A 24,253-nucleotide genomic window follows, 5' to 3' on the forward strand; every position below is an offset into this window, starting at 1 on the left:
CCCCTCTCTCCTTCACTCCTTCCACTCAATCCATACTGGATATTTACTATCTTCTTGGAAACATCGTATTCTCTGCACATGTTTTCTGCATGATCATCCCTTACCCAAAATATTTCTTTTCTCCCTTCAAGTCTCAGCTGATGTGTCACTTCCTCAAAGAAGCCTTTCTTGAGCATCTGGGACTAGGCTGAATCTCCTTGTGTTCACAGACATGTCTTTCTTGGCACATGTCATCATGTAAGGATTTGGTTAATACCTTCCTTTCCCATCAAAGCACAATGCTCCATATCAGTAGAAACAACATATCATATTCACTGTTTTATCTCCAGGGCTCAGCATGATGCCTAGCATATGGTATGTGCTTGATATTCGACTTTGTGTGTGCCATTTCCTCTACTTGGGATGTCTTCTCTAGCGTTGCAGACCTTGGGCTTTTCCCAGGAAGCTTTATACACCCATCAAAAAGTTAATTACCACCTCCTCCATGCCACCACTTTATTTTATACATGCTTCCAGTGTTGTACTTTTCACATGTTCATTTATTTAGCATTTGGAGTTGACAAATTGGCAGCTTATGAGCCACATTGCTCACAAAATATTTTTAGATCCCCCTCCACATATCAAAATCAGAGGAGATCTCACCATTAAAAAATCAGAAGATATGGCAATACTGAATACATATTCCCAAGAGAGTTACCCACCTTGAGCAAATCTTCTATTCTCTAGGATATAACAGGTGCTCAATATTGTTGATTAATGGATTGATTGATGCATTAATTGAAATGATTAACACTTTGCTGTTGATATTTAATTTCAATCAGATTTCAATTTTATGGGATCTACTGTGGAAAACAACTACAGAATATTAAAATCATGATTATGGACTCAAGGACAGTTCTGAAATATACATGTTCAACACTGAACAAAGTCTTATTTAATCCACAGAGTTGGGTCCATTGTGGCTTCACTACAAGAAGGTATCCCTTAGCACACCAGTAGAAAATTGTAACTTGAGGGTTTAAAGAATGTCATCATATTGAGAAGGTCTTGAGTTCGATGAACCGAATATCTTCTAGATAAGAAAATGTGCTGTTCTCGTAACAAGTCCTGACAGGGGTACTGTGATTACATGTGCTTATGAATGAACTGTAATAACCATTGGAAGTATAACTGTCCTTCAAACAGAAAGGTGACAATGTGGCTATTTGAACACTTCAAAAGATATTGGTAATACTACACTATCAGACTTTGTTGCTTGCAGGACTGATTTTTGATTTCATAATCTGCATGCTTCCAACAATTACATAACCTAAAAATATTAATTGAAAGTATAAAATATAAAAATGGAAAGGTTCTTGTTGGGATGAGCACTGGATATTGTATGTAAGTGATGAATCACGGGAATCTACCCCCAAAACCAAGAGCACACCATATACACTATATGTTAGCCAACTTGACAATAAATTATATTAAAAAAATGGAGAGGGTTATTCTTTTTTAAGTCATGTTCCTTGGGCAACATTTTAAGATGTGGCTAGTTCACCACCTCACAATTTGATCATTAATCTTGTAGCTAATATTATAGTTAATTGTTAAAATTCTTTACATTTAGGAAATCTGAAGGGTAGTCTCTTCTGTATTTAAGAAAGTAAATCCTCTAATGTGATGTATAGTTTCTTATCTCTAGTGTGTTTGGTTCCTTAATATTGACATAAAGATTGAATTAAAAGTAACAGAAAACCCTAATATTAATGAATATGATAAAGACAAATGTGAATTTTTTCACATATATTGAAGGCAACAGTATAGCACAATGAATGGATAATAGGTATCAAAAACATTTTTGCATGTAGATCAATCTTTTTAATAGATGGAAAATATTCAATAAAGGTTAAGTTACATGTCAAGTCATTCAAACTAGAAAGGAAACAACATGTTCTGGCTTATTTATAAATAAAAAAATGTTCAACATAGACAATTTAGATTCAAATCCTCAAGCAAGTAAAAACTTAGGGATTTGTATTTTCTTCTAAAAATCATGTTTTATAAAAGATTTTATGATGTGTTGATATACTATTCTTCTCTCTGCCGTGCATTTTTATGTCCTTAAGTGTTCTTGATAAGACAGCATCCTTGATGAGAAAGACAGAAAAGGAGAGAGATTTTTGAAATAAGCACCATTTCTGGTCAAGTATTTATTACATTCTTAGCCCTTCAACATTTCATATAATTAGTCACTGTTTTAACTAACTATTGTTGAAAGCAAGTTGCCAAACTTGGTAAATCATACCAGCAATTAATTCCTTTTTAAAACCTCAATGTCATTTGATACAATAATACCATATTTTGAACATTTTTTCTAAGTTATTTACCTCTTTTTCTCTTGGAAATGAGAAATCCAAAACACTTAAATACATATAAAATTTTCCTCCGCTGATTTTACCATAGTTAAAAATTATTTTTAAAGTTTTCCACCCATGTGTGTCTTATGAATGTTTTTTTAATAGAGTGTTCAAAGTATCTAAAAAGTTGTCCTAATGTTGTTCGTATAGTTCATTGTTTACAAGGACTAGGACAGTAACACATACACTTTGCCATAAGTTATTTTTATAATATTCTTAATTGAACATAAAGTATAATTTCCATTTTATACTGCATCATCTAAAAGGTCAAAATCCTGATCCTATAAAATTGTTTGCATTTACATCATTTCATTATATTATTGTAACATATTTTTCTAAAAGCAGAATTATTTTTCATTCATCAAGAAGTATAAAATATGGTTATTGTTTTTCTCTGACTTATTTCATTTAGCATAATACTCTCTAGGTCTACTTATGTTGTCACAAATGGCAAGATCTTATCCTTTTTTATGGCTGAGTAATACTCTATTATATATATAATATTCCACATCTTCTTTATCCATTCATTTATCAGTGGACACTTGGACTGCTTTCCTATATTGACTATTGTAAATAATGGTTCAATAAACAAAGGGTTGCCTATATCTTTTTGAATTAGTGTTTTTGTTTTCTTTTGTTTTCTTTGGGTAAATGCCCAGAAGTGGAATTATTGGATCATATTGTATTTTGATTTTTAAATTTTTTCAGGAACCTCCACATTGTTTTCTATAGTTGCTGTATCAATTTATGTTTCCACCAACAGGGCCCTAGGGTTCCTTTTTCTCCACATCCTTGGCAACACTTGTTATTTCTTGTCTTTTTTGTCTTTAGTCACTCTGACAAGTGGAAGATGATATCTCATAGTTTTGATTTGCATTTTCCCTGATGATGAGTGATGTTGAGTGTCTTTTGTCTTTTCATGTGTCTGTTGGCCATCCATATGTCTTCTTTGGAAAAATGTCCTCTGTCCATTTTTTAATTGGAATATTTGGGGGATTTTGTGTGTGTGTGTGTTGAGTTGTATAAATTCTTCATATATTTTGGATATTAACCCATTGTCTGATATATCATTTGCAAATATTTTCTCCCTTTCAGTGGGTTGCCTTTTTGTTTTGTTGATGGTTTCCTTTGCTATACAGAAGGTTTTCATTTTGATGTAGTCCCGATAGTTTATTTTTGCTTTTATTTTTCTTGCCTCAGGAAACATACCTAGAAAAATGTTGTTAAGGCCAAAGACAAGATTACTACCTATTCTTTCTTTTAGGAGCTTTATGGTTTCAGGTCTCACATGTAGGTCTTTCACTCATTTTGAGTTGTGTATGTGTGTGTGTGTATCATGTAAGAAAGTGGCCTAGTTTCATTATTTTGCAGGTAGCTGTCCAGTTTTCCTAGCACCATTTATTGAAAGACTTCTTTTCCCCACTGTATATCCTTGCCCCCGTTGTCATAGATTAATTGACAATGTAAGTATGGCTCTCTATCTTGTTCCATTTATGTATGTCTATTTTTGTGCCAGTACAATACTATTTTGATTACTATAGCTTTGTAGTTTATTTTGAAATCTAGAATTGCGATACCTCTATTTTTGTTCTTCTTTATCAAGATTGCTTTGGCTATTCAGGGTCTTTAAATAAGTCAGACAGAGAAAGACAAATACCTTATAATTTCACTTATATGTGGAATCTAAAAAACAAAAAAACAAACAAAAAGCAGAAAGAGGTCTATAAATACAGAGAACAAATGGTCACTAGAGAGGAAGGGGATGGAGGGATGGACAAAATGGGAGAAGGGGAGTGAGCGAGAGATACAGACTTCCAGTTTAAGTAAGTTATGGTAATAAAAGGTACAGCATAGGTTATATAGTCAATGGCATACTTGTGGTGAGCATAGCGTAACAATAGAGTTGCTGAATCATTATGTTGTATCCCCGAAACACAGAATTTTACAACTATATGTGTGTCAACTATACTCAAATAAAAACCAGAAAAGAATGAGGAAAAAAACAAACAAAAAGGTATAAAATATATATTTTTAAGCTGTCCTATGAGGAAACACTTTAGTGTTTCCAAGCTCTTACACAGAAATGTGTTCCTGAAAATAACATAATTTTGATCATTGTTATTAATATGCTCTTCTATCAGTAGAAAGATTTGTACAGTTTTCTTTCTCATATTTTTTTAAGTTTATTTATTTTGAGAGAGAGAGAGTGGGCATGTGAGTGGGGAATGGCAGAGAAAGAGAGAGAGAGAAAGAGAGAGAGAATCCCAAGCAGGCTTCATACTGTCAGTGCAGAAATCAAGAACTGGATGCTTAACCAACTGAATCACCCAGGCGCCCCTTATTTCCCCCATCTTTATTACTCATACTTGGATCTATACTGAGAGGTGGGAGAAAATGTGATTTTCCATCTCAACATATAGGTTAATTTTTCCACATTTAAATATTGCCCATATAAATTGATTTGCCAAGTTGCCAAGTGTCACAAATATGAAACACAAACAACACTTTGACTTCAGACAACTCAGAAAGTTTGTTGAATTAATTAATATTTCTAGGAGTTTGCCTGGCTTAAAAAAATAAAATTATTTTTTCCTTTATAATGACCATAAAGTAGGAGTGTCATAGAACCTAATATTTCTGAAATTTATAACAAAAAAAATCTCTTGGATAACAACATGAAGAAAATAATTAATTGTAGGCACAAGTTTCTTCTTACCTTTCTTTTGGAACACATCTTGGATATTTTAAGTGCCCTCTGTCACATTGCACTCTGAGTTCAGATCCTATAATAGAGGACTCATCTATATATGTATCTCTCCTACAAAGAAATTCAATATACTCGCCATGGAAAATATATGGTCTGTTGTCAAAACTCCATTTCAGGAGTAAATTATTATTTTCCATTTCAACAAAAGATAACGTACAAGGCTCTGAAAAATAAAAAGAAGAAAATAATCTTGACACATCTTGGCACTAACAGGAAGCATTGTGCTTCCTACTCATGATGACCTTAAAATTCCCAGGCATTTGAGTGGCAACTAAGTTAGTTAGAATTAATATTTGAGTTGGAAAATATGTTCAAAGCTCACAGAAAACAGTCTGCCATTTATCTCTGTGGTCGTGGATTTGACAAAGAAAAAAGTGTATATCCTGCCAGTCACTTAGCTTTATGTCATTAAGATTTTCAAAGATAGCAAATAAATAAAGGTGTTTTTTAATAAAGAGCATTGAGAGTTACTAACAATTATTCAAGTAAGCTTCCTTTTCTTATTTTTTTCCTCAGAAAGCTCAAATAAAATCCCCACGAGACAAAGTATTTGTTTGATTGTTGGATAGATAAGATATTATTGAAGTGTAGAAAGAAGCTGGAATCTCAACAATGACTCAAACTCTATCACCTGATGGCATCCAGAGTGGTTGACAGTTTTCTCTCTTAAATTTCCAGTTATTAAGGAATATCAATATTGGATTTAGGTGCTTTAAATTCTAAGCATTGAAAATATTATTGTGTCCTTCCACTAATGCATTAAAACAAAACAAAACAAAAACTTAAAAAAGTTATTAGGAGACCTGATAAATTTCTTTGATTTTTTTCCTTAATAAAAATATTGATATTTTAAAAATGTCAAGTTATTTTAGAAAATGAAGTTATTTGTGTCCTTATTTGCCTCTTGAATGACCTAGCACTAAACAGTAGATTCTGAGATAGGTTAAAGGTCCAGAATTGTTAATAGAGCATATGAATCATATAATACATTAACAAACTTCTTTATTCAAGATTTCAATATTTGTTGAATCCCTATGTATCTGCTGTTATGCTAGAAGTTCTATAGACAGAATAAAAATGGATAAAGATAATCAGAAAGACTCTAAGAGAGTCTTTGTAGTCACTGAAAAATAGCTTTGAAAATGAGGTCAAATGGCACTATAATTTAAAATGTTGTTCTACAAAATATGAAATTTTAATTAAAGCAAGTTAAAAATTAATTCATGGACCTTCTGTTCTCAGCTATGACAGAATAGCCTATATCAGACCAGCACTTATACTAAAACATGGAAAATCTGAAAACAGACATAAAGCAAGAATTTCAAGGAATTAGAGAATTCCCAAGCCAGTCAGTACTCATGGTGCTAAGATTCTGGTAAAAGCTCATTCAGAAGAATCCAACATTCTAGGGGTATTTTCCTCTTGGAGATTTAGTGATTCTCAGCATGAGCTGAGAGACTGTCGAGAATGATCAACAACAAACATAGAGCTAGCAGATCTTTTGGGAATCTAGTGCTGTTGAGGATAGAAAAAATGGAAGTTTAGGTCAGCCATGACCGCCAGGACTTAAAGGGTCAAGACCGAGTAATGGGAGGTGCAGAGAATGAACGTGATACTTGGCATGGGTTTTTCCCTTGAAGCATTTGCCTATTCTTAACTTGTGTGAAGTGAGAGCATAAAGGGCCAAGCAGAAAGTGTATGGAAAGCTATATTAAACTGTTGGTAGTCTTCCAGTAATATGATAGCCAGTCAAGAAGGAGGAACCTTAGTATGAACACCAAAATTCTTAGCGAAGAACCTTGCAGGGTTACATTCTATGAGTAGAGGCAAACAAAGGATTGAAAATAAGCCTGGAAAAAACTCCACTTCTAATTAGATTGAGACCAATTTCCCCTACACTATTATCCAGAAGATGAGATGAGTATTCTCTGGAACAAGATGGCACTGTTGCTTCAAGCTTCTAGGAACTTCCATGAATAATATTTGATATTCAATCAACTGTTAATAAAAATAGCAAGAAATTAGGCTAGAAATAGAAATAGGCCTACAGATGATCCAGATAATGGAATTTTCAGACAAGAACTTGAAACAAGTGGGATTAACGTGGTGAAGAAATGGAAGTTACGGTAAAGACTTTCATCAGAGAACTCAAATCTACCTGCACACAAAAGCATAAAGTGGACATTTTAGAAATACAAAGATATTGAGAGCTTAGTAGATGAATTTAAAGCACACTGGACACATCTAAAGAAAGGGTTAATGAATTGGAAGATATATCAGTAGAAAATAGCCAAATGGAAACAAAAAAAAAGATAAAAGGTACCTCCAAAACCTATGAAAAATATCAAGCCACAGATTCAAGAAGTGCTACCAACTTGAAGAATGAAATGCTCAAAGAAACCCACATCAGGCCCAGCATAAATAACCCCCTGAAGATAAAGGGGAAAAGAATCTCAGGACCAGCAGAGGACAAAAAGAAACTTAGTTTCAAAGAAGTACAATTATGAATCACATTAACAAACAAAAACTACAAAAGGCAAAAAAGGATAAAAAGACATCTTTTACAGCACTAAAAGAAAAATGAGGACCAAACTAGACTTCTATCTTTGGCAAAAATAACTCTTCAAAAGTGAAGGGAAATAAAGAAATTTGCAGACAAACAAAAACTGAGAAAATAATAAAAAAAATATTTTTCAGGTGTATGGAAAATGATCCCAATCAGAAACAGAGAGAAGCAGGAGAAGATGAGAAACAAATCACTGAAAAAACATAAACAAATCTTAAAGAGTATTTTTGAACAACATAATATTCACAGTATCATTGAGACTTAAACTGTAAGGAGAATGAAATGGGTGACGCGGTAGTACAAAAAGTGGGAAGGGTAAATCAAGTCAAGGTGTTCTGGGTCCTGGAGAAGTGGTAAAAGTGCTAATTTGTATGCAATTGTAATAAGTCCAGGTTGAATTATGTAATATCTATGATAACACTTAAAGAAAGCCAAGAGGAAATTATAACCAACAAGCTAGTAGAGAGTAAAATGATATGAAAAGAATTGATTTACCCAAAAGAAAGCAAAAAAAAAAAAAAAAAAAAAGAGAGAGAGAGTAAAGAATACAGAACACATAGGATATATATCTAGTACAGTAAGATGGTAGCTATAAACCCCAATATATCAGTACTTATATTAATATATAAATAGACTAAATACTATAAAGAGAAAGATTGTCAGACTGAAAAAGTATGTTTTTAAAATTAACTATATATTGCTTACAAGACATACATATTGAAAGTAAGAAACCAAAAAATTGAAAGTTGAAGGATGATAAAAATGTATGCCTTGTAAATGCTTGTCAAAAGTGCGCTGGGACAGCTTAAGTAGACTTCAGGCAAAACAAGAAAAAACAAAGCATGGCATAGACAAAGGAAGACTCTCTTAAAGTTTGGCGGGGCCAATACACCAAGATTTAATATGCTTCAATTTGTGTGTACCTAGAAGAACAGCGTGAAAACACAAAAGCAAAAATTGACAGAACTAAAATAAGAAATGTTTTTAAATGCACAGCGGGAGAGACTTTAACATACTTCCTTTGACAACTGATAGAAAAACAAACAAACACAAATCAGCACAGATATGAATGAACTTAACATGGAAAACAAAATTCAACTGACATGTGCAGCAACAGTGAATCCAACACTGACGATTATTTATTCATTTATTTCAAAAGAACATGTACCTACCACAAATACAGTAATAAAGTAAGTATCAAATGAAACTCAAAGGATTGATATAATTCAAAGTACGTCTCACTGGTGTTCTATGTAAGTGACGCATGACTAAATTGTACTCCTGAAACTAATATTACACTATATGTTAACTAACTAAAATTTAAATAAATACCTGAAATATAAAAAAAAAAACAAAAAAACCTTTAAAAACTAAAAAAAAAAAAAAATAAACCACAAGTCTTATAAAAAAAAAAATGTCTCAAGGGATTTACATTAGAAATCCATAACAAAAGAAAATCCTCCAATGTTCAAAACCTAAAAACCTCAGAGTGCGTACAAGATATCAAAATGGATATGGATCACAATGAATCAAAATAAAATATATACATATATATATATATTTTTTTTTCTTTTTTGAGAGAGAGAGAGGGAGACGGAGAGCACTAGCTGGGGAGGGGCAGAGAGATAGAGAGGGAGAGAGAGAATCCCAAGTAGGTTCTTTACTGTCAGTGCGGATCTTGAGCAGGGCTCAATCTCATGACAGTGAGGTCATGACCACAAGATCATGACCTGAGCCATCCAGGAACCCCATGATATCATATATTTTTAAACTGAATGACTGAATGATAATAAAATTCCAAAATGTAAAAACGTGTGGGATAAAGTTAAAGTTGTGCTCAGTAGGAAATTTATATCCTTAAATTCATATATTAGAAAGAAAACAAAGGCTAAAAATCAGCAATTTAAGTATCTATCTAAAAAGCTAAAAGAAGATCTATAGGGGCACTTGGGTAGTTTAGTCGGTTAAGCCTCTGACTTAGGCTCAGGCCATGATCTAACCGTTCGAGGGTTCGAGCCCTGCGTCAGGCTCTGTGCTGATTCTTTGGATTCTATCTCCCTTTCTCTGCCCCTCCCCTGCTTACATTCTGTCTCTCTCTGTCTCTCAAAAATAAATAAATGTTAACACAATAAAAAAATAAAAAATAAAAATAAGATCTATAAAGTAGACTCAAGAAATTAGAAGAGAGGAAATAAGGATAAGAATATAAATTAATAAAATCGTAGGCAACATTTGATGAAATGCAAATATTAGTTGAGAGGCCTAGTAAAAGTTGTAGACACTTAGTAAGACATGCCAACAAAGAAAGAGATACATATTAATAGCAGTAAAGGCAAAAGACTCACCACTAAAGGCATTAAAAAGAATGTAAAAAGATGTTGTGAACATTATGTCAACAAATTTGACAATTTAGATAGACAAATTCCTAGAAACCACCCTACCAAAACTGACAGCTGTCATTATCTGTCCTCAAAGAAAACTTGATGCCCAAATGGCATGTTTGATGGATTCTTACAATTACTAAGGAAGAAATAGTACCAATCTTACACAAATTCCAGAGAATTCAAAAAGAAGGATCATACCAATTCACCATATGAAATAAGTAGAAAGTTCATACCAAACCCAAAAGGAAAATAACAGACTGATCTCTCTCATGAAAATAGATGCAAAACTTCTAAGTAAAATATAAGCAAATAAAACCCAACAACATGTAAAAAATCATGATGATTCATCACAACCAAGTGTGATGTATTAGAGGAATATAATCCTGCTTTTAACAATCAAAAAGAAGCAATTATAATTCTAGGGGGGAAAAGTACTCATATAGTCATTTCAACAGGTATTGTTAAACACTCCCTGAAGATTAAAAAAATTAGAAAAATAGAAATTAGAGCTTTCTATATTTTTAATTAGATTTTTAAAGACTTTATAACACTGTAAATAAAGATGAATTATTGAAAGTTTTGTTTATGAGTTTGGGAAACAAGACATCCACTACTTCTTCTATTCAGCATTGTACTCAAGTCCAAGCTGGTGAAATAAAATAGCAAATAAGTCAAATATGGACACAAAAATTTTTTCTTTTTATTTAAAGATATGCTTTTTTTTTTGACTTCTGAGAATCTTGGTAGATATTGTTACTTCTACTCAGATACTTCACTAATAAGGCATTAACTTGCTTCAACTTTCTATCTTTGTTTCCCCATTGCACTCATGTTTCCTATTATAGTACCAATCATACTGAATGATAATTGTTAACATGTTTACCCACACCACTATGACTTAGTCACTGTATAGCCCCATACAACAACAGTATCTGGTGTATATTTGTATTTAATAATACTTGTTAGAACCAGCTGGACAATAGTTATTTATGATGTAAAGGAAAGAAGAGGAACTAATGATTGAATAGGTACACTGAAGCACAAATATAGCAAATTAAGCATTATAATAGTGTTATATCAACTAAAAGAGAATAGAAAGTGAAAAAATATGGTTTTTATTTTATTAAATAGTGGGATATTTAGTAGTACATACCTAAACATGATGGTGGTGTAGTCCACACTCCATCTAAGCAATAGGACTCCCTAGACCCTTGAAGGAAATGGTGATCAAAACATCTGTATTCTACTGAAGAACCATTTTCGTAGATGCCTAATGTTGAACTAATCATGACTCCATTTTTAATAAGTGGAGGATATGCACACATTCCTTTAGATTCTGCAAAAATAATTTTAGAAGGATATAATGAATTTCCATAGTAAGCATCCAATACTTTAATAATTGCTATGGAAATAAAATGGCACATTTCATGTAAAAGCATTTTTAAAATAGCTGTCAAATTTCAAATATTGAGAGCATTTCTGTAATAACTTGATATCATAAAATTGATTATTGCAAGAATTAGAATCTTATTATAAAATTGAAATACACATTTAAAACTGGCAAAGAATTAACAATCATGATTTTATTTTTCCCTTTTTATGTAGCCAAAAGTGAAAATGTATGAAACCCCATTGAAGCCAGGCTTTCTGTGTGTATCTTCTTACATTTTTTTTTCTTATTAAAATAGTTCCATGTCCAAGGAGCACAAAGAATCTCCCAATCTGCATCAAGATCTTTTCTGAGACAATACAAACCCAGCAAACCCCAAGAAGGGCAATGTTTTCCAGAGTTGTTGATTGCTCACATTAGGGTGATCAGTCCCCTGATAGTCTGGGGATATTTATAAGACCTATTAATTTCTCCCTTTATAAAATTGACTTATTGGAATTAAACGATGTCAGCATAGTCATCTTTTTTAAGTATTTGTGCTTACTGGAAATTAATCAGATCATTACCGATGTTGTATATTAGAAGATGATGATAGTGAGTTGTGTAGGGTCTTTCTTATACTTTGAACCCAAGTAGTGATATTAATCACCCGAGAAATTGTCAGAAAACACTATTGTTTTACCTTTTATAATACATAAAGGATATCTCACTTCTCCTCTATTGCACTGTACAGATAATTCAGACAATGGGGTTGATGGAGATAAGTCATATCCTTGTTTACATACAAAATCTATTAAATCTCCATGTAAGACCTTTCCTTCATAGTTCCACTTCATCTCTATGTTATTTCTTTTCATGTAATCCACATTAATAGTACATGGCTCTGTAAGAAAAAATGTTCTTTTCAATTATTTACTCATTTGACAAGTATGAAGCTTAATATATTTTTAAAATAAAAATCTTGATAGGTATCAGAAGCAATGTTTCATATTTAACATTTACATTATTAAAACCCCTCAAACATATACATAATAAAATATACATTGTATTGCTATCAAATGAATTTATACATTTCTTATTGTTATCATTATATTATAAATCTAAACCACTTAATTTGAACGTTAAAAATATTGTTTAAGCTACAAAAGATGCACTTAAGACTTAAAGGTACATAGAGACTAAAAGTGAAATGATACAAAAAGAAATACGATGCAAATAGAAGTAAAAAAGAAAAAAAGCCAGGGTAGCAATACTTACATTGGACAAAAGAGACTTTATTATTTTTTTTAATGTTTATTTATTTTTGAGACAGAGGGAGACAGAGCATGAGTGGGGGAGGGGCAGAGAGAGAGGGAGACACAGAATCTGAAGCAGGCTCCAGGCTCTGAGCTGTCAGCACAGAGCCTGATGCTGGGCTCAAACCCACAAACTGTGAGATCATGACCTGAGCCGAAGTTGGACGCTCAACCAACTGAGCCACCCAGGCGCCCCAGACAAAAGAGACTTTAAAACAGACTATAACAAGGGACCAAGAAGCATTACATAATGATAAGGAAATTATTCCAATGAGAACATATAACACTTATAAATATCTATGCACCCCAAAATTGGAGTTCCTAAATGCATAGAGCAAATATTAACAGACATAAAGGAAAAAATTGACAATAATACATTAGTAGTAGGGGACGTTAACATCCCACTACATTAATGGATAGATCATCCAGGTATAATATCAATAAGAAAACAGTGTCTTTGAATGAACTTTTAGACCAGAGGGTCATAACACATATCCCTAACACATTTCATCCAGAAACAACACAATACACATTCTTTTCAAGTGCACATGGAACGTTCCCAGGATAGATCACATGTTAAGCCACAAAACAGTATCAATAAATTAAAAAACATTAAAATTATATCACACATCTTTTCTTACAACAACAGTAAGAAACTAGATGTCAATAACAAAGAAAAAAATGGGGAAAAAACCCACAAACAGGTGGAGGCTAAACAACATGCTACTACACATCCAATGGATCAATGAAGAAATTAAAGAAGAAAATTTTTTTAAACATGGATATAAATGAAAACAAAACCACAGTGATCCAAAATATTTGGGATGCAGCAAAACAGTTCTAAGAGGGAAATTTATAGCAATAGAGGTTTACCTCAAGAAACAAAAAAATCGAATAAACAGTATAACCTTACATCCAAAGGAACCAAAAAAAAGAGCCCAAAGTTAGTAGAAAGAAGGAAATAATAAAGACAGCAGAAATAAATAATACAGAGACTAAAAAAAAAAAAAAATAGAAAAGATCAGTGAAACTAGGGGCTGTTTCTTTGAAAAGATAAACCAAATTGATTAGTCTTTAGCCAGACTCTCAAGAAAAAAAGAGACAACAAAAATAAATAAAATTAGAAACAAAAGAGAAGTAAAAACTTACACCACAGAAATGCAAATGATTATAAAAGAATACTACAAAAAATTATATGCCAGAAAATTGGACAATCTAGAAGAAATATATAAATTTCTAGAAACATAATCTAAAACCGAATCCAGAAGAAATAGAAAATCTGAGACCAATTAATAGTAACAAAATTGAATTGGTAATTTTAAAAATCCCCAAAAAACAAAAGTCCAGGACCAGATGGCTTCACAGGTGAATTCTATTGAACATTTAAAGAGGAGTTAAAACTTATTTTCCTCAGCTATTCCAAAACATAAGAGAAGAAGGAAAGCTTCCAAATACATTCAATTAGGCCAGCATCACCATGATACCTGAACCAGACAGACGCTACAAAAAAAAGAGAACTACAGGCTAATATCCCTGATGAACATGGATGAAAAAATCCTCAACAAATTATTAACAAACTGCATTCAACAATACATTAAAAGAATCATTCACCATGATCAAGCAGAATTTATTCTGGAGATGCAAGGATGGTTCAATATTCATAAATCAATCAATATGGTCCACCACATCAAGAAAACAAAGAATAAAAACCATATCATCATCTCAATAGATGAAGAAAAAGCATATGACAAATGTCAACCCACAGTTAACATCATACTCAATGGTGAAAAACAGAGTTTTTCCTCTCAGACCAAGAACGAGAAGACAACGATGCCCACTCTTGCCACTTTTATTCAACATACCACTTGAACACTCTGGCCACAGCAATTGGATACAAAAAGGAAATAAAAGGCATCCAAATGGATAAGGAAAAAGTTAAACTGTAACTATTTGCAGATGACATAATACTATACACAAAAAACCCTAAAGACCCCACCAAAAAACTATTTAAAATAAAAAAATGAATTCAGTAAAATTGTAGAATACAAAATTAATACACAGAATTCAAACGCATTTGTACACACTAATAACAAAGCAGCAAAAAGAGAAACTAAGAAAATAATTTTAACTTTATTTATAAATATGTCCAAAAGAACAAAATACCTAGGAATATACTTAACCAAGGAGATTAAACCTTTACTCTGAAAACTATAAAACCCTAATGAAAGAAATTGAAGATTACAAAGAAATGGAAAGACATTCCATGCTCATGGGTTGGAAGAATTAATATTGTTAAAATGTCCATACCAACCAAAGCAATTTATAGATTCAACGCAATTACTATCAAAATACCAATAGCATTTTCCAGAGAACCAGAACAAATAATCCTTAAATTTGTATGGAACCACAAAAGAAAAAGCAATCTTGAGAAAGAAGAACCAAATTGGTGGGATCACAATCCCAGATTTCAAGATATACTACAAAGCTGAAGTAATCAAAACAGCATGGCATGGGACAAAAATAGACACATAGGTCTGTGGAACAGAATAGAGAGTGCAGAAATGCTCATATGGTCAATTAATCTATGGCAAAGGAGGCAAGAATATTACAATGGGAAAAAGTCTTTTCAATAAGTGGTGCTGGGAAAACTGGACAGCTACATGCAAAAGAATGAAACTGGACCACTTTCTTATACCACATACAAAAATTAACTCAAAATGGATGAAAGATCTAAATGTGAGACCTGAAACCTTACAGCTCCTAGAAGAAAACATAGGCAGTAATCCTCTTGACTCTGGCCTTAGTAACATTTTTCTAAATATGTCTCCTGAGGCAAGGGATACAAAAGTGAAAATAAACTATGGGGATTACATCAAAATAAAAAGTTTTGTGCAGCAACGGAAACCATAAACAACACAAAAAGGCAACTCACTGAATTGGGGAAGATATTTGCAAAGGATATATATGATAATGGGTTAATATCCAAAATATATGAATAAGTTATACAACTCAACACACACAGACACAGACACACACACACACACACACACACACACACACACACACAAAACAAATAATCCAATTAAAAAATGGGTAGAGAACTTGAATAGATATTTTTCCAAAGAAGACATATAAATTGTCAACAGACACATAAAAAGATGCTCAACATCACTCATCATCAGGGAAATGCAAATCAAAACCACAATGAGATAGGGGACCCTGGGTGGCTCAGTCGGTTAAGCATCTGACTTCGGCTCAGGTCACAATCTCATGGTTTGTGAGTTTGAGCCCCAAATGGGGCTCTGTGCTGACAGCTCAGAGCCTGGAGCCTGCTTTGGATTCTGTGTCTCCCTCTCTCTCTGCCCCTCCCCCATTTGTGCTCTGTCTCTCTCTATCAAAAATAAATAAATGTTAAAAAAAATTTTTTTAAATAAAAAAACACACGATATCACCTCACACTTGTCAGAATGGCTAGAATCAAAAAGAGAGGTAACAAATGTTGGTGAGGATGTAGAAGGGGAAAAAAAAATCACCTCGTGCCCTCTTGATTGAATGTACATTTGTATAGCCACTGTGGTGAACATTGTGGAGGTTCCTCAAAAAATTAAAAATAAAAATACTATATGATCCCATAATTCCACTTCTGCATATTTACCCAAAGAAAATGAAAACACAAACCCAAAAAGATATATGTACCCCTATGTTTATTGCTGCATTATAGACAATAAATAAGATATGGAAGCAACACAAGTGTCCATATAATGGAATATTACTCAGCCATAAAAAGGATGAAATCATGGGGCACCTGAGTGGCTCAGTCGGTTGAGTGTCCAACTTCAGCTCAGGTCATGGTCTCTTGAGCCCCATGTCAGGCTCTGTGCTAAAACCTCAGAGCCTGGAGCCTGCTTCAGATTCTGTGTCTTCCTCTCTCTCTGCCCCTCCCATGCTCATGCTCTGTGTCTCTCAATAATAAATAAATGTTTAAAAATTTTTTTTAAAAATAAAAGGATGAAATCATGCCATTTGCAACAATATGGATGGACCTACAGGGTATTTAGCTAAGTGAAATAAGTCAGAGAAAGACAAATACCATATGATTTACTTATATATGGAATCTAAAACGTAAAGCAAATGCATAAACAAACAAAAAGCAGCAACAGAGCCATATATACAGAAAACAAATTGATGGCTGACAGAAAGGAGTGGGGTATGGGGACTGGCAAAATGTGTGACCCTTCACACATTGTGGGAGATACAGTCTTCCATTATGGAATTAATAAATCATGAAGATAAAAAGTACAGCAGAGGGAATGTAGTCAATGGTATTGTAATAGTGTTGTAAGGTGACTGATATTGGCTACATTGGTGGTGAGTGTAACATAACTTATAGACTTGTGGAATCACCATGTTGTATCCCTCAAATAATGTAACATTTTGTGCCAACTATACTTCAGTAAAAAGAAAAAAAAATATATATATATATATAAATCACTTAGGTTAAGCATGATTTCCTCCCTGTAAATAAAAATCATGACATAGCAAACATATTTACTGTATAATATTTGTGGCACACCTACCACTTGAGATATATCAAAGAACAAAACAAAGATCTCCACCCTCATGGACCTTATCTTCTAAATGGGAGAAACACAAATGAACTAGCAGTAATTAAAATAAAAAAATGGGTTTTATAATTTGTGGCCATCTTAAAACCACATATAATAAATTCGATGGGGAATAAGTAGTGGAGGGAGAGGAGGGGCTATCAGAGGGATGGGGTAAGGGAAGTAATTTTTAAGTCAAACGGTTGTGATAAGCCTAAGTAAGAAGTAGTATCGGCACAGACTTGAAGAAGGTCAAGGAGTGAACCATGGCTTTTTCTGAGGGAAGGGCGTTCCAGAAAGAGGAAACAGCCCTGAGGTAAGAGCACACTTGTCTTGTGTGAGGAAGAGCAAGGAGACCAGAGTGGCTGGAGTAGGAGACAGGGAAGATCGGTGGGAGGTTGAAGAGGTTCATAATGACTGGAACAATAATTCACAGATGGAAGATTCTGCTCCTTACACCATTTTCCCCATTTGTAGTGAGAGTACTTGCAGTTTCTGAGGACAAATAAGATGTACAGAACTCTGCCCTCTTGCCCTGATGACAATAAATGGTCTTCATTCCGTATCTGCTTTGACTTATGAGCACCAAGTCTATGTGTCTCGAGACGACTGTTCCAGACAGAATGACAGATTTCCTTAAACCTTGTTATTCCTTATGAGGTTGTTTCATTACTAGCTTTTCCATTGCTATTTCCATTTAGTCTCCATCCTCAGAGATGACTGTACTTCCATTCAATGCATTATCAATCACATCATCAAAGCCTTAATATCAAAAACTTTTATAAAAATAGGAAAGCAATAGGAAAGCTACAGGTAGGCGTGCCTGGGTGGCTCAGTCGGTTAAGCGTACAGCTTCGGCTCAGGTCATGATCTCCTGGTTCATGGGTTCAAGCCCCGCATCAGGCTCTGTGCTGACAGCTCGGAGCCTGGAGCCTGCTTTGGATTCTGTGTCTCCCCCTCCCCACCACCCCACTCATGCTCTGTCTCTCTCTCTCAAAAATAAATAAAAAACATTTAAAACATTTAAAAAATTATAAAAAAGAAAAGCCATAGGTAGACATATCTGAATTTGCATGAGAACAGTAGCTTAAGAATGATTTGGAATAGAGAAACCACAAAGGAGATGTGGAAAGAGCTTACGATTTAAAATTTAAACTTCTATATATGAAAACAGTATAAAGAAAAAGAAAATAAAAATGGTTGCAATATACATTGTTATATCTTGCATCATTGTCAAGTGAATAATATAATTTATACTAATAAAACTTTTATTACAAGTATAAAAAAATCAAGGTCATTGGAAAAAAAAAAAAAAACAACCTGTGGCCAGCCACTAGAAAATTGACAAATGCTCAATTGAGTAATACTTAAATAACCAAATCAAATAAATAAACTCAATTTATTAATACTTAAATAAACCAAATTAAAATAATTTTAATTGTTGGATTAACAATTTGTGAAGATTAAAGTGTAAGAAAAGTGCTACTTTGATTCACTGATGGTAGGGTCATAAATCAGATTAACTTTCTCAAGGACAATTTGACAATTTACAGAAAAATAATTAAAATTCCAAATTTCTTTCATCCAAAGTTCTCCTTCAGAAAATCTGAAAAAAAAAGCTAAAACAAAATAAGACATGTGAATGAAACATACTTAATTCTAAAAATCAAAAACTAAAGTGTTTTTTAAGCGTGCATTTAGTACAAAAAAATGTACTCTTTGGAATATAAAAATGTTGAAACCACACTAAACTTCCATTAAAAGTGATTAATTTAATTATGGCATATCTGCATTATAGAATACTATGCATCAATTAAAATGTATATTGTACAAATATATCAAACCACATTCATAACATAGTTTGTGGAGAAAAAACAAGTTACATAGCCTCTCGTGATAGCATATATTTTTTATAAATATGCGTTGCGTGTGTGTGTGTGTGTGTGTGTGTGTGTGTGTGTGTATGAAAAGGTTTAGAAAACCATTATCTAAGTAATTAACAGCTTTTGTTTCCTCCTAAGTTACTGATATTTTCTGTTTTCTTCTAGTTGCTTCTATATACTTATTTTTTTAGTAAATAACAATGATTTACATTTATAGTTTGAAAGGCTAATATTTTTAATTAAATTACTATTTTATTTTAACTTATAGAAAGTTTATGATACCATTACCTATTTGTAGAAGTCACAATGTAAGAAGTTCATTGCAACTGTAGTGACCAATTACACTCCTTTAAATATAATTTTGACTAGCAATGTCAAAAATGAGGCAAATATATAGGCTTGAAATGAAAGGTGAATATTATTTTCTGAAAGTTATCTCAATTTAGATAATTATTTAGATAGCTGCCTTAATTCTCCACTTGACACATTGTTAACTATATACCATGTCTTAATGCAAAATATATTTAAAGTAATTCAAGCATGTCTGTATTTGCTCAGCAAAATAAAAGAAAGGTGATCATTCAAGTGAGGAATTGATAGCCAAGAAAGCTATTAACAATATGCTCTAGCAAGGAAGGAACTGGATTGATTATCCTCTCCAAATGACATTCTGGGGACAATATAGGAGAGATGCTGATGATCCTTAATTTCAGTTCAGAGAAAGATGACACGAAATGTAACCAGTCACAAAAATGTGAATATATTTAATGCCACTGAAATGCACATTTACAAATGCCTAAGATGGTAAAGTTTTATTGTACATATTTTGCCACAATTTTTAAAAAGTAATAGGTAATAAGTAGTGGAGTTTTAGACCCTGTGATATTAGATTTTCTGTTTACAGAAAAGCGAAGGGATATTGGGATCAGCACTGGGTGTTGTATGGAAGCCAGTTTGACAATAAGTCATATTTAAAAAAATAAAATAAAAACCTCCTAAAAAAAGAGAGAGAGAAGGGAAAGAGAACATTTGGGAAAAAGTTTATACAAAATTCATCTTTTCCATGCCATAAAACGTGTAAAAATCACGTAAAAATAGACATAATCATAAAAGAAATTCAACGTGTTCTGTTATAAACGGAGTAAGTTCCAGGGATCTAATGTACATAATGATGACTATAGTTAATAGTATTGTTTTGATACTGGAATGTTGCCAGGAGAGTAGATCTTCATAAGGACAAGAACGACAAAAAAATGGTGATTATGTGAGGTGAAGGAAATGTTAACTAACCTTATTGTGGTAAACATTTCAAAATACATATGTGTATCAACTCACTGCATTGTACACCTTAAATTTACACAATGTTATATGTCAATTACATCTCTTTATTTAAAAAAAAACCACAATGTGTTCTCTATCTTACCTAAGCAAACGGGTGGGGGTGACCATCTTCCTTGTTCACAACGAGATATTTTTGCCCCACTCAATAAGTAGTATTCATTGCATCTATATTCCACAGAGGATCCTGTTGTGTAGCTTGCTAGTAGTCCATCAACAACAGCCCCATTTATTACAGCAGGTGGAGGCTTACAATTCTCATTATTTTCTAAGGAAAGTGGTTATTTTAAAATTAATATGAACTTATAACAACATAATGATATCATAAAGTTACCCATACTCTAGTTCTTCAATATTTAGGACAATGATTCAGGACAATTGATTTCTAAATTCTCCAGAAATGAGAAAAATGCTATTCAACTCAAATATTTTAAAAATTTACTATGTAAGAATAAACAGCAAATGTTTCACCTAAGAACACATATGCATATTTGTCACTTTTTTTGCTTATGGATGAATCATAATAGAGATATTCTTAAAATGTATGGAAAGGTAAACAATAACCCAAATATTATCGTCAGTTTTTTTTATCGTTTATTTTTTTAATTCTCATTCCCTTCATCTCAGATCTCAGTCAATCCGTGAATGAGATTTTCTACTTTTTCTCTCCCTTTAGTTTTTTTTCTTATCTGCTGATTTCTTTAGCATCCTTCATAGCTTTTCTCTTATGCAATAAATATCTTAAATAAACATGTTTGTGGAGATCTTTCTAGGAGAGCTCGAGAAATGAGAAGGATGACAGGAAGGATAGCACCTAGGAGTGGCAGTATAGCTTGCTTGTGCGTATCAGCAAAAGACCAGAGACATGTCTCAGAAGGATGTAGGGCTCAGACTGGCCAGATGCATAAGTAATATCAGAAGGACTGACTCAAAGTCAGTAACAGAGTGCTCTAATATAACTTTGCAGGACATAAAGGGAAAGGAAGTAGATCATGATCATGGCCAGTCACCCAATCCAACATGCCCTTATTTACTTCTCTAATGAAGCACACTGTCACTTATGTAATTTCATATAAAGCTCAGAAATCATGGTATAAAATAGGTCAGATAACAGTGCTTAGCACTAATGGACATTCAAAAATCTTTTTTAGTTTCCCAATTCTTTATACTCGGTCAAATTCTCTGGATGGCTGCACACACACGAAAACGGTAGTAGAGTAGGTGCAGTAGTAGGCAGTAGTGTCTTGCCATAAGTGTGTGGATTAAATAAGGAGAGTGAAAAATTGTACGGAATTGGCTTAGCTGTTGATGGTAAATATAGCATACATACCAACACACTCAGGAGGACGTGTCCAGTTTCCACGTTTACAAGTTATTTCTTTTGATCCACGGAAATGATACCCGGTTCTACATTCATACGCCACTGTATCCCCATTGTAGTAAATCGTAGAGTGTGGGTTTGCCATGCCATTCTCAATGAAAGGTGGGTCCTCACAGGCTATCTTCTCCTTTTGTTCTGCAAAGAAACCAATGAGAGGAAAGAGACCGTTTAGCTACACATGCAAACCTCATTTTAGGGAAAGCTTATTCAAGGTGTTGCTAACCAATGCATTTTGGAGGTTCTGTCCATTTTCCATTTTCACAACGTATTTCTTCTGATCCCTGTATCTCAAAATTAATTTCACATTCTACATGGACTACTTCTCCATGACGATAAGTTGTTGAATGTGTTTGGATTTTGGAGTTTAGTGGCAGAGGTGGTGGAGGACATCGGTTTCTTCTTCCTTATAAAAAAAATCACCATATTTAGTCATATAGTTACAAAAATAATAGGTAGATTTAATAAACACATTCATTGAGCCAAGTACCATAGGAAGTATTGAAGACAGACCCTAGGTCACCCCCTTGATCTCCACTTTTGATGTGTTTCTTGTTCACTTCCTTGTGTGATACGCCTCCCCACTGAGCAGGAACTGTGACTTCCTTCTGACCAATAGAATGTGGCAAAGATGAGGGGATGTATGTGATTATGTATGTATAATATGCAACATAATACTGTAAGGCCATTCTTGTCGAGAGACTCTCTCCCTGCTGATTTTGATAAAAGCACAGTCCCACATTGTGAGCTTCCAAATGGGGAGACAACAAGGCCAGGAGCAGAAGGCTGACTCCAGCAGGCAGCTGGGAAGAAATTGAGGCTCAGCTCAGCAGTATGAAAAGCACACAATGCTGTCAACAACCACAATGAGTTTGAAAGCAGATTCTTCTCCAGTCAAGCCTCAGATGAGACCGAAGCCCCAGCTGACACTTTAATAGCAGTTTTGTTAGACAAAGATGCAGAGGATCCAGATAAGCTATTTCCAGACTCCTGACCTACAGAAATTATGAAATAATACAAATGTGTTGTTTTAAGCTGCTAAATTTGTAATAGCGGTGTTATACACCAATAGAAAACTATAAAAGCAAGTAAATTAAAACAGCATTCATTATCTCCTTTATTCCTAAAGTAACTTTATTAAGCAGGGACAATTATTTCTCTCATATAGATAAACTAAAGCTTCTGGGGGCGCCTGGGTGGCGCAGTCGGTTAAGCGTCCAACTTCAGCCAGGTCACAATCTCGCGGTCTGTGAGTTCGAGCCCCGCGTCGGGCTCTGGGCTGATGGCTCAGAGCCTGGAGCCTGTTTCCGATTCTGTGTCTCCCTCTCTCTCTGCCCCTCCCTCGTTCATGCTCTGTCTCTCTCTGTCCCAAAAATAAATAAACGTTGAAAAAAAAAATAAAAAAAAAAACAACAAAAAACAAAACAAAACTAAAGCTTCTGAAGTAAGTATATTAACTATTAACTGGTGGATCTGTTCTTGTACCATGTCTATATGAATTAAATAAAATCTTCTTAACTATTCTAAAATGCAGACTGTATTAATTTCCTATTGCTGTTGGGACAAATTATCACACTTAAGTGGCTTAAAATAGCACAAGTTTATTCTTTACAGTTTTGGAAGGCAAAGCCCAGAACCAGTTTCACCAGTCTAAAATCAAAACATCAGGAAAGCTGCATTCCTTCTAGAAACTTTAGGAGAGAATCAGCTTCTTTGTCTTTTTAAACTTCTGTAGGCTGCACTGATTCCTAGGCACACGACCTTTCCTCCTATTACTCCAACTTCTTGCTTCCACTGTCACATCTCTATTCCTCTTCTGTAGTCAAATTTCCCTCTGCCTCCCTCTTGGGATTACATTTAGGGCCCACATGGGTAATCCCAGAAATTATTCCTACCTCAAGATCCTTAATTTTATCACATGTGCAAAGTCCCTTTTTATAAATGAGGTAACATTCACTGGCTCCAGAGATTAGGATATAATTTATTATTATTCAGCCAACTACACTGCCTACCTAACATCTAATGACTATTTACTAGAGAAAATAACATGGCATGCTGGCATGCTGACTAAATTGGATGGGGGGAGGGGGGTAGGCATAATGTAGGTTTGCCATTTATTTCTCAAATAACATGCGGCGGGTAATTTGCTAACAATCTTCCTCTCTACTGTAGACCAAGGCTCTTGGGCCGGACTGGAAAATTAAAAACAAAAACATTGACGTTATCACTTGGTGCATTTAAAGAAT

The 24,253-nt window shown here is 33.7% G+C and overlaps 1 protein-coding gene across 3 annotated transcripts in view; it reads right to left on the reverse strand.

The window, feature by feature from the left end:
- Nucleotides 1-481: 481 nt before the first annotated feature.
- F13B (coagulation factor XIII B chain) overlaps nt 482-24,253 on the reverse strand; it is a 33,151-nt gene continuing 9,379 nt past the window's right edge. For all 3 annotated transcript variants that reach the window (XM_019821929.3, XM_019821928.3, XM_019821927.3), the window contains 7 exons: nt 22,234-22,413; nt 21,960-22,145; nt 20,715-20,897; nt 12,192-12,392; nt 11,273-11,455; nt 5,119-5,332; nt 482-2,132 (listed from right to left, as the gene is read on the reverse strand). In XM_019821929.3, the coding sequence (XP_019677488.3) occupies nt 2,099-2,132; nt 5,119-5,332; nt 11,273-11,455; nt 12,192-12,392; nt 20,715-20,897; nt 21,960-22,145; nt 22,234-22,413 (1,181 nt within the window). In that variant the 3' untranslated portion in view covers nt 482-2,098. The remainder of the gene's footprint in view (nt 2,133-5,118; nt 5,333-11,272; nt 11,456-12,191; nt 12,393-20,714; nt 20,898-21,959; nt 22,146-22,233; nt 22,414-24,253) is intronic.

Source organism: Felis catus, chromosome F1 (assembly GCF_018350175.1).
Source record: "Felis catus isolate Fca126 chromosome F1, F.catus_Fca126_mat1.0, whole genome shotgun sequence".
Lineage (NCBI taxonomy): Eukaryota > Metazoa > Chordata > Mammalia > Carnivora > Felidae > Felis > Felis catus.